The sequence below is a fragment of the Asterias amurensis genome, chromosome 12, assembly GCF_032118995.1.
Source record: "Asterias amurensis chromosome 12, ASM3211899v1".
Classification (NCBI taxonomy): Eukaryota; Metazoa; Echinodermata; class Asteroidea; order Forcipulatida; family Asteriidae; genus Asterias; species Asterias amurensis.
Window position 1 is genome coordinate 16,743,473 of NC_092659.1, and position 12,142 is coordinate 16,755,614.

Genomic DNA, 12,142 nt, shown 5'->3' on the forward strand with positions numbered 1-12,142 from the left:
GGCTTAATACTTTGCCATTTTCGGCGGGGGGGGGGGGGTAGTGGTTACAAATTAAAGTTCCACACTGAGCGAGCCTTTGCTTGTTATCACAAATTTGTCGATTGAGAAAACTATCTAGCGCCCTCTCTTGACCATTTTACCAAAACTTTTCATGAAGACCATCCGCGCTCCTCAGCATTCGCCCTCAAAATGCTATATTTCTTATACAATAACTCAAGATATTTTCTGGTAAAAGTTGCTGTTATCATTCATCATACTATAATTAACCTTTCTTGATATCAAACTGATAAAAGAAAATTGAAATCTTCTATTTTGTGGAGGAAAACTACACGGGGAAAAATCCCCATCCCACTTACACGGGCCAATCATAGAAGTTCTTTCTTTGACGTTTGTTGTGTGTGGTCGGCGCATGGGCAAAACCACTTTGGGGTTTTCTGACATCAACAAATCCATGAAAAAGTTGAGAGGGAAGATGGGGGCATCGCTTCAAAAATCTCACATTCCTTTTCAGTCTTCTTTTCCTTGAAGTTTCTGGGTCATTTTTGTTCGAGAATTTAACAAGCACAAGTGGAAATTGGTGAGATTTTTGTTGCGGATACGGTAATTATGACGTTTGTATTGCTTTCTTCCTTAATTGATTGTGTTGTGTTGTGTGGTTCACGGTAAACTCGCTCACGAGTCACGGGCAAAGATAGTGAACAAAACTTGGTGCCCAAGACCGGCAAAAAAATCTAAGTCTAGAAATACGAGTTGGAGTTAATTTGATTGCCTTGGGTTGAGACATGTTTGGGTCTGACCACCACTTTTCTCTTGTTATGATAACAAAACTATATTTTGTTAACCAATAACCGAGACAAGATTGTTTTATGTTTCATAGTTTATTTTAACACCGGTCGGTAGAGATCGAGAGTGACAATTCACAATGACCTGATGATGGCATCTAGATAGAATGAGAAAGTGGTGGTGTTGGATTTTTCCAAATTACTTTTCCAAATGGTAGAGAAAGTCTTTGACACTCCATGCCTGGGCACACAGGCTATGGACGGTCTCTGTTGCCCCTAGTCTTTGCCTTGGTCATGTTGGTGCCCCTTCAAAAGTTGCCCATTGTTACTACAAAAATAAGATGTTCCAATAATTGATGTGTGCCTCTTTTGCAAAACGAAATTCAATGTTCTTGAATTCAACATGCAACAACATGAAGTAGCACAACAACATGTTGATCATGATAATATCACAAATTGAATTGACCGATAATAATCAATATGAGATTTTGTTTTGTTGAGATGATCTTTCCATCAATCAAGGGAACTCAAAAAACTTCCACAACAAGCTGTTCACTTGAAGTTGTAAACTATATTTAATTTCACAACATTGTTATAAAAACTGATTTCTAAGCCTTTTTTTAATTATTATTAAGGTCTAATTAGAAACTAAAGCACTTTATAACATGACTGGGATAATTTTCTGCAATTTCAGATACTGTTCACTAGCTTCATAGACCACTGACACATTAAGCATCCAACTCACAAGTCCGAGTCACCGACAGTGACGCAATGGGCGACAAGGATTCCATTTGTAGCCACAGCTCCCCAGAGGAGGATGGCCTGATGGAGATAGAGCGCGTCATGTCACCAAACGGTGACGATAGTAGGATGGACGAAAACAAAGAGACTGGGATACTGCGACGATCGAATAGCGCCCCCATGTTTGACGGCCCTAACATGAGGTATGAACAATTGCCATATCAAGCTGTTGCATAACACGAAACGGTGCAAGGGCACTTGGGTCTCACGCACGTTTTTACGCACAAATAATTGCCCAATGATTTGCCTCCTTTGGCGTCACGCGTCAGTTAGGGTGCTTTTGGAGAGTGTGACGTCATATGCACTGGGTCTATACAATTACTGTGCTTTTCTGGTAATGAAACCAATGATGCCTCTAAAGTGAACTTGATCACTGTAGCTTGAGCCATGTATGTCATTGTTAGCAAGGGGTACTTAATGTTGATATTTTCTTAGCAAGCCGTTTTAATTTTATTTGAAAGTTGATTCTTAAAGACAGATTTGTTCTTCTTACACAGTGATGAATCCCCAGTATTTCAGCCAATCAGAGAGAGGGAAAGGGTTCGACGATTCAGTGCCAACATGTCCGGGAACGCCAAGTCGGCCAATGTGAGTACAACAGTACAAGAGCCTCTGAGTTCACACTCTGTACTGTCCAGTGTTGTAGATCTTCACATCTGTCTCAGTCTCAGATTTTGTAGTCTAGACTTACATTGGGTGCGTTTGATTAGCTTCCCTGGGTCGACCCCGATCTGCCCCCGATACGTTCAAATAGCTTCGACGTCATTCCAGAGGCTCACCCGGTCAGCCCCAAGTGCCCTGCTTGTGGAACGGGTCACTTGGGGCTGGCCCGAGGTGCATGATTCGATTAGAGGAGAGGATGTTCGATTACCTCTTGTCAGGGGCTCACTCGAATGAGCACCACGAGGTTGACACAGAGAAGCTAATCGAACGCACCCTGTATGGTAAAGACAATGTTAGGGGCTGGCAACTGATAGTTGATCAAGCCTAGGGCCACAGTGTTTTTGCTTAGTTTTTCGGATGTAAAACAACATGTTTTAGTGGGTATGGGTTATGGTTTAGTGCTTTGGGAATCATTGTTCTCGTTCCGCCGCAATCTCTTTGTAAAACCTACAACCACAACTGTGTCACAACAATGTTGAACTCATCTAAAGTGCTGGAATCCGCCACAGATTGGTGCTGATATTCTCTCATTGTTTTTACAACAGGTGTACAGAGTTATCCATATTTATTCAGCACCTTGTGAGGTTTTACAAGGTGCTGCGGCGCAATCTGCTGCCAACCATGCCAGAAAACATTGGGGGCAAACTCCCTTCTCTTTAACGATAAGTGTAACTGGGTTTTAAACACAACACACAGAACCAACAGCTTTACGTCCCATCTGAAGGACATAGTTGTAATGGTTAAGTGTCTTGCTCAAGGGTTTTTACTCTGTGATATGTGTATCCGATAGAACTAACAAAAAAATGTGTTGTTTTGGACTTCTCTTTGCAGGTGACTACACCAGTTCGGGTGCCGTCTCGTATCAGACAAATCCAACAAGAGGAGAGTCTAGATGTCCGAAGCAGGGAAGCTGAGCACGAAAGGTGAGATCAAACTTTACTAAACAGCTTTTTAAAATTTGGTCCTGTGCTTTAAATGTCAATTTGAAATGCCATAGGTCTTATCTGAATGAAAAATATGTTCTAAAAATGAAATCCTACTACATCCTTCCTTTTGGCCTTTTCCTTCCTTGTTCTTAGTCAAACGCCCCCCCCCCCCCCCACTCCCCACTGCTGCCCCGAGCTGAAGACAGCCTAATTAGCATGAGAGGTGGAATGGTCAGATTGTTGTCATGCCCAAGTTGCGCTGGATATATTTATATCTTTCCCTCAGGAAGTGATGTTGTATGCAAATCAATTGTTGTTAAGCCTTCAGGCAGATTGGGAATCCTAGTTGGGCAGAGTGCCTGCCAGCAACATCACACTCAACATGAGCATTCTTGTTTGTGAATGAGTTCCCATTTGAGAATGACTTCCCATTTGGGAATAAGTTCACATTTTGGGAATACGGTCCCATTTGAGAAAAACTTGTTGCTGTTTTCTCAGCAGGTAGACACTATTCCTCTGAAACTTTAAATTGGCAATAAATTGACAAAAAAAAAAAACTATGACCCTACCTTTAAATGCTGTAGGCTAACATTGACTAATTTTGATTATATTTTGGTTTTGTTTTTTCGCCCAAAGGGAGGTGCAGTCTGCGTTCCAGATCAGCCATTCATGTGATGAAATGAGTCTGGTGAGTAACATTATGGGATGTTTTCTACAATCATCATAATTAAACCGTGTAAAAGTTTTTTTCTTACCAATTCTGTAACGCTCCTTCAAAACAGGCAGTAAACATATTTGAGATGTTGTCATATTTGTTGTTGTGTTGTTATGTTTTTGTTTTTGTTTTCCTTGCAGGGTGAAAGTATCAAAGCGTTAAGATCTGACGAAAAGTCAGCTTCATTCTCGGAACCTTTAAGAATCTTTACTTCATCTCTTCCAGTCCCTTCAACCCCGTCTCCAAATAGGGAGAGAACCCCCGGGAAGGTAAGGTTTAATGAGATTTGACTTCATAGTGAACAATATTTGTATCTTATTAATTTCATGAGAAAATAGAATTAGCTGTTGCAAACAACTTACCAACGGAATGGACCGAGAGTATAAATGCAAAAAATAGTTAATGGCCTGACGTTTAATTTCATTACACATCCAACAGCAATAATAGAAAAATGAAAGGTAACAAGAAGGAAAAACCCATGAGGTTGAGACTGAAAACCCAAACCACATGCAAGGCTCTAGGTCTGAGGTGGGATTCCAAATGACTACAATTTCTTGAAAATAATATAAATTAAGTCGCATCCCCTGAAGGTTGTTCCTCTGCTGCCGCTTCCTAGGTTGTTTCGTAAACTTGAGTGTGATCCCTGGCTATACATCAGTAACAGGTTGAATGGCTTCTGACTTCCCCCATTAAAGATATCGACAAAACAGGAAGACCACCCACACAGGGCTAGATAGATCGGTTGGTAGAGAACCGTCACGTTGATCTGGGAGTAGCAGGTTAAAATCCTGCTCTAGTCAATGTTTCTTTGTTCAACCCCAAACTAATATCAATTAATGATTTTTTTTTTTCTCTCAGCAATGCTTTTCCCCATCGATGCAAATATCAATGCGAAACAACTCTCTGACCCCGAGCCCCATCCCGAGCCCCACCAGGCAAACATCAAGAGTACGCAGTATGAGCCCTGTACTCAAGCCCAGCTTGCTGAACCTCAAGAGGAAATGTAAGTACTTTGGCTGTCCAGTGTGGTAGAAGGGTTGGGTTATTGGGCCAAAGGAGGGGAGGGCTGGGTGGTAGAAGGGCAGGGCCAGGTTGGAGTACACAGTATGAGCCCTGTACTCAAGCCCAGCTTGCTGAACCTCAAGAGGAAATGTAAGTACTTTGGCTGTCCTGTGTGGTAGAAGGGTTGGGTTATTGGGCCAAAGGATGGGAGGGTTGGGTTGTAGAAGGGCAGGGCCAGGTTGGAGTACGCAGTATGAGCCCTGTACTCAAGCCCAGCTTGCTGAACCTCAAGAGGAAATGTAAGTACTTTGGCTGTCCAGTGTGATAGAAGGGTTGGGTTATTGGGTCAAAGGAGGGGAGGGCTGGGTGGTAGAAGGGAAGGGCTGGGTGGGAGTACGCAGTGTGAGCCCTGTACTCGGGCCCAGCTTGCTGAACTTTAAGAGGAAATGCAAGTACTTTGGCTGAATGATGGCGTAGAAGGGTTGGGTTATTGAAGAAGAGGGTTGTAGGATGGGTGGGGCAGGGAAGAAATGGGTGGTAGAAGGGGAGGGGTGGGTGATAGAAGATGGGGAATAGGCATTAGAGGGTGGAGGGACTGGGTTGTTGAAAGGTGGGACTCGTTGATGGAGGGAAATGACATGGTGGTAGGGAGAGCTTGGTGATAAGGGGTGGACTGGGTGTTAGAGGGGGACACATTGGATGGAGATGGGAAGACTGGGTAGTAGAGGGGTAGGGCTGGGTGGTAGATGAGATTGGGTGGTAGGGGGAGGACTGGTGGTAGATGGGGGAGACTGTGTGGTGGGGGGAGGGCTGGTGGTAGATGGGGGAGACTGGGTGGTGGGGGGAGGACTGGTGGTAGATGGGGGAGACTGGGTGGTGGGGGGAGGGCTGGTGGTAGATGGGGGAGACTGGGTGGTGGGGGGAGGACTGGTGGTAGATGGGGGAGACTGGGTGGTGGGGGGAGGGCTGGTGGTAGATGGGGGAGACTGGGTGGTGGGGGGAGGGCTGGTGGTAGATGGGGGAGACTGGGTGGTGGGGGGAGGGCTGGTGGTAGATGGGGGAGACTGGGTGGTGGGGGGAGGACTAGTGGTAGTTGGGGGAGACTGGGTGGTGGGGAGACTGAATGGTAGGGTTAGGGCTAGTGGTAGAGGGGAGGACTGGGCGGTACAGGGGAGGACTAGGTAATTGGGAGAAGGGGTGGTAGATATGGGGGTGTCTGGGTGGTAGAGGGGAGGACTAGGTAAATAGGGGATTGGGTGGTAGATAGGAGGACTGGGGAGAGTGGGTGATACAGGGGCTGTATTTACAGATTTCTCTAGTGTTTGTTGGATAACAATGTACTGTTATCAAATACATAGTCATAATTTCTTTTGTGACCTTACATAATTTTTGATACACAGACGATAGCGACAGCGATGCTACACCACCAAAGAGACAATTATTGTGCTCACCATCACACAACAGCAGCAACCAAAGGTGAGTCAGGTTGCTAAGCGTGCTTAGCCTGCACAGATCATGCTTAACAATTCTTATCAGTCGAAATGCCAAGTTTGTCACTGGCTCCCTGTCAGTTTTTGCTTAGAAGAAAAAATGCTTACACTGAAATTGGCCCCTACAAGAGCTCAAACGTGTTTAAGAACGCAAAGCAGCGACTCTGGATTAGCCAGTCAGTGTTCCCCTTTCAATGGTTAGTGTGTGACGAGAGGTATCGATATGGCGTGCTGCCCATGGTACCGAGGCTGGGGCAGTGGAAATACTGGGCCGCCTTCTCTTTAAGTTCTTAACATATCCCTGTTATAATTCTGATAAAATATTGTGCATTTATTACCAGTATATGCAGTCTGAGCTCGGATGATGCCAGTCCCCCTCAAAGAAATCTGAACAACTCAACATCTGGCCTGGCCACCCCCGTCTCAACAAGTGGATCGGTCTTTGCTTTTGCAATGGGTGACACACATCTATGACATTAAGCATCATCCACTTCTGAAAAGAGGGGGTGACTTTGTAGGTATATGTTTGTCCTCATGTTTACGTGAACTCATCTAAGATGAAAACAAGTTTTGTGTCCATCTCTTATCGGCGGTCGCTATGGTCTCCAAAGGGATAAGCACAATAGAAATACTGCTAACTAAAGGGCTGTTAAATACACCCAAACCACATAGTGCACTCCTATAACGTATTATAGGACTGCATCGTGAAAACGCTTGACAATTGGTTTTATTTTTGCTTTTAAAATGGTGAGCGTGGCAGACAGTGGCCACATGTGACATGGGCACAAGGGGTGGATAGAAGAAAATGTTATATTTGATGAGATTTCACCGTACAATTGTTGTCGACTTTGATATAAAGAAAGGAGGCACGGTTTCAATGCTTTGTTCTGTTGTTATTTTTTACAATTTTATGTGCGTATTGTGATGCAAAGTGTAAAGATATAATATAAGGGTCGGTGTAGTGGTTTCTTTTCTCGCCTTCTTCCACCTCTAGGACCCCGGTTGGAATCTTGCCTGGGGATGTTATGTGGAGTGGGTTTTCAATCCCTACCTGACTGCATGGGTTTTTCCCTGAAATAATTCTATGGGTTTTTTCCTCCCACATAATAATAATAACCAATATTCCAATTTCACAATAACCGTATCAATGCGCTTTACATTAGTGCCCTGGTCATGGGGCCAATAACGTCTCTTTTTAATGTTTCGCAGCTTCGCTTCGGGCATAGTCATGGTTTTGACATCACCTTGGGCCTATAATTTTAACTGTGCCCCTCTTAGCAGTCAATATTTCCATACTATACCCAAGATTTGTTTTACATTAACATTGTAGGTAAAAAAAATTAAATACTTTTCCTGTATAGAACATATAAGGGGACACAATGGAGTTATTTTGTGATAGTTTAAGCCAATGGGCCTGGGGAGGGATGATGTAAAAAAAACTGCAGCAGTAAAGTGTTAAGGGTATAGGTACTTGAATAAACTGCTGTGCTGCGTTTGCGGAAAATCAGGCTTCAGCCACTGGGCTTGGAAGGGACTTTTCCTGCGTTAAAAAGATATTGACGTGCATTAGGGGACACAATGGAACTCTTTTATATGGTTTCAGCCATTGGTCCTGGGGAGGGATGGTTTGAAAAAATATCAGCAAAGTGTTTAAAGGCACTGGACACTATTGGTAATTGTCGAAGACCAGTCTTCTTCTCACTTGGTGTATCTCAACATATGCATAAAATAACAAACCTGTAAAAGATTGAGCTCGATTGGTCGTCGGATTTGCGAGATAACTATGAAAGAAAAAACACCATTGTCACACAAAGTTGTGTGCTTTCAGATGCTTGATTTCGAGACCTCAAATTCTGAATCTGAGGTCTCGAAATCAAATTCATGGAAAATTACTTCTTACTCAAAAACTACGTCACTTCAGAGGGAGCCGTTTCTCACAATGTTTTATACTATCAACCTCTCCTCATTACTCGTTACCAAGTGAGGTTTTATGCTAATAATTATTTTGAGTAATTACCAATAGTGTCCACTGCCTTTAAGAGTAGTCACTCATATATAAATTGCTGTGCTGCGTCTACGTGAAATCATGAGCTATAAGATTGTTTATGGTAATACTATTGTAGGGGTTTGTGCAAAGTGTACATAGAAGCTGGTATGTATATAAATGTAGATAAGAAATAAAAAAATGCTTGTATATTGATCATGTATATTTCAGAATAGTTGAAACTGTATAAAGAAATATTAAAAAATGAGTAATATTTGCATGATGTATCGGTTATTTAAACAAGATGGAATGTTTCCAAGCAGAGTAAGGACCTTAGCTTGTATAAGCCACTTCGGAATGTCAGCGGCGCATGTCTGTTACTGCGGTCAACGGATTTTGTCTATCTCCAATAACCTTTTGACAAAACCAGCGGGTATTGTCAAAAGGTTACGGGAGATAGACAAACCCCCTTGTCAGCAGTAACAGACATGCGCCGCTGACATTCCGAAGTGGCTTATTATGAGGCTGTGCCAGTTTTTAATTATTAGTAGACCCTTAAAGGCAGGGTGTACTTTTGGTAATTGTCAAAGACCAGTATCTTCACTTGGTGTATCCCAACATATGCATAAAACAACAAACCTGTGAAAATATGGGCCCATTTGGTCGTCGAAGTTGCAAGAAAAAAACACCCTTGTTGAATATAATTGTTTGCTGTCAGATGCCTTTATGCATAAAGCCTTTCTCAGATTCAAATTTGGGGTGAAAAAATACCTCTCTCTCCAAAACTACATTACTTTAAAAGGTTGATTCTAACAGTATTTGATAACACCAACAGCTCTCCGGTGCTCTTTACCGAATAAGTTTTTATGGTGAAATCATCTGAGTAGTTGCCAAAAGTGCACCCTACCTCTTAACAATGGTAAATGGTTTAATGCATATAAACATAATAAGCAATTAATATTTGTATAAGCAATGTAGGTTATCCAGGATTTATATTCTTCTTACTTCAAGCCTTGAGGCGTTTGGAGTTACAAAATAAAAACTTAGGCCTGGCTGCCCGCCTGCCTCGGGTAGCTGTGTGCTTGTCTATGGTAGATATGTACACTGGACTGTACAGCATAGTGTGTGTGTGTGAGTGGTTTGAGCTGTATGCAGTGCATGTATTGGTTGACCAGGGCCCAATTTCATAGAGCTGCTTAGCGGCCGATTTTGTGCTTACTGTGCAATTTCTATTTCATAGCGCTGCTGACCATAAGCACACGAAAAGGCATGCTAACCTTCCGGTGCTAACCGCACGAAAAATGACATCACGATGCAAATCCATGGTAAACACGCAGTATGGCCGCCCAATTTTTCTGCTAACCTGTGAAATACGCTAAGACTTAAGCAAATTTTTCTGCTACAATAAGCACGCAAATTTGTTTACCGTTAAGCAGCGCTATGAAATTGGGCCCTGATGGCCTCTCCTATGCGGACAGTGTAATACGAGTGCAGATGACCCATAGGCTACCTGTAGTAGTCCAGCGTCTTGAACATGGGATTATGCTGTATATTTCAGAGTGTAAAAATCTCCAGAAAAATGTTTAAAGAAGTCACATTTTTTGACGGACTGTAACATTTTAAACAATTACATTTACACAAGGGTGGTTTGTTTTTATTCTTCAAACAGTCAATACAAGACTGTAGTATTTTCTTTATAAATACTCGGGATGAATATAATTTTGTTCATGGTAAACAAAGCAAACAAATAACTTTATTTTAATGAGGCTTATTTTGGTATAGAAACTCAATTTTCAAGTTTTGTTTATAACTTTTTGTATGAAACTAGATTTTGAAGCCATTTGAACAATTTATACATCAGGCCTGGAATTTCATCTCGGAGAGGGCAAGGCCATTTTGATTTTGCAAAGGGCACTTGGAAATCTTAAAGTCTGTGGAAAACGTCTGAAGAGGGCACCAAGGCAAATACCAGGGGGCAACAGAGGTCATGGTCTCAATGTAATTTAAGTACAGGCCTGGCACATACAGTTGTTTACATGCTGTTGTGAGAAGTAACAAACTAAAGCTGGGCATAATTTCATACCGCAGATGTCTGTGCTTAACCTGTGCAACTGGCATGATTCTTTGGGCCATGTAAGCGCTGAATTCCAAAGTAAGCAGTGATGTGAAATTGGCAGTGGAACACTTGGAACAAAATTCTACTTCAAAGAAAAAAAAGATGAAAAAAAACACCCTTGTTGCATAGAATTGTGTGCTTTCAGATGCATGATTTTTGTGTGAAAAATTACCTGTTTCTCTAAAGCTACATTACTTAAAGGGGTGGCGTTTCTAATAATGTTTTATACTATCAACAGCTGTCCAGTGTTCCTTCCAAGTAAGTTTTTACGGTCATTACCTTGTGGAGCAATTATCAGATGTACACCTTGCCTTTAAAGGGATTAGCATTATTTGATCGATGGATTAGTCCCAGAGGAGATCTAGACAAGGGCCCAATTTCATTGAGCGGCTTAAACATGACAAGTTGCTAAGCACAACAAAATTATGCTTACTAGATTATAGTCTTGGTGCAAGGCGTTTCTCGTTTTCCTTTCACGCACACTGCGGCCAATTCACCAACAGCGCCCGCACCAACTCACCTGACTTGGTCCACTCACCGCCCTGGAGAAGTGAGTGGACCAAGTCAGGTAAGTCTGTGTGGGCGCTGCTGAATTGGCCGCTATGTGTGTGAAAGGAAAATGAGAAACGTCTTGCACCAACTAGAATAAGGTTACCATCTAAACTGCGATGTCACAAGTACAAATTGTGACTGGTATCCATGGTATTCATGTCTACTAAGCAAAAACAATGTTCTGCTTCAGCAGCTCTATGAAATTGGACCAAGATAAAGATTATAGGCTAAGAGTGCTTGATACCAACAGAATAAGTGATAACAAGTGATGTATAATCTGATTATAGTCTATGCTGTAAATAAACCTATCTGCATGGAACACGCCGACTGCAGATGATTTTAACAGACAGCCAGTTGTTCTTTCGTTCTTTTGTACCGTAATATTAAAAACCCCTGAAAAGAGGCCTGTTGTAAAACATTCCGACAATTAATTACACAACAAATAAGATGAAACTCACTCTGTGGCAGTGAAGTTAACAACGATAAGTCAACTACCATTTTATCTCCCAGTATATAGCATAGTTTACATGTATTTTGTCTTGTATTTTGTCTTGGTTTAAATGTGCTTTATTTTGCTTGGTACCTCTTTTATTAACCGTGTCGTAATGTTGCATATGTCCGTCTGATGTCTACTACAGTTTATGTTTTAGTTTCATTGCTTTGTTTTATATTTTGTTTTGCTTGTTCTTTATTGTTCTAAAGTCTATTTTTTGTATGTTTAAGGCATTCCGTTTATAAGCTTCGGCTTCCTGGGTAATGCCTCCACGTATTAGTTTATTGTATCTATTGTTTTGTTTTCTTATTGAGTGATAACCCTTTGTGGAAATAAATGTTCGTTGAATTAGAATTGAATTGAACTAAGGGAAAGTAGGAGTCCTGGCCGAGTCCTACCTTCCGCCCAGCAGGACAAGTTCTTCTCAGAACAAAGTAGTCTCCCTATTTCCAAAATCTACTCCGCGACAGTAGAGTAAAGTCAGGCCTGATACTTCACGGAGGCAACGAAGGTGATTGCCTCTGTGTCCCCTGGTCATTGCCTTGGTGCCCATGAATAGCTCCAGTACAAACTTGCAACTTCATCATATGGTGCCCTTTACCAAGAAGATAATGCCTT

At 42.1% G+C, this 12,142-nt stretch overlaps 1 protein-coding gene across 2 annotated transcripts; it reads left to right on the top strand.

Moving 5' to 3' along the window:
• The first annotated feature begins 451 nt into the window (after positions 1-451).
• Positions 452-11,392, top strand: LOC139945270 (P2R1A-PPP2R2A-interacting phosphatase regulator 1-like). 2 transcript variants are annotated; one of them, XM_071942600.1, is made up of 9 exons: positions 452-600; positions 1,477-1,726; positions 2,081-2,171; positions 3,078-3,169; positions 3,809-3,860; positions 4,028-4,156; positions 4,746-4,890; positions 6,290-6,365; positions 6,721-11,392. In XM_071942600.1, exons 2-9 carry the CDS (start codon positions 1,554-1,556, stop codon positions 6,851-6,853), a joined length of 891 nt encoding a protein of 296 aa, XP_071798701.1. In that variant the 5' UTR covers positions 452-600; positions 1,477-1,553; the 3' UTR covers positions 6,854-11,392. The 2 variants fall into 2 exon arrangements, with proteins under 2 accessions (XP_071798701.1, XP_071798702.1); XM_071942601.1 differs by having other exon boundaries at positions 452-577.
• The last annotated feature ends 750 nt before the right edge of the window (positions 11,393-12,142 follow it).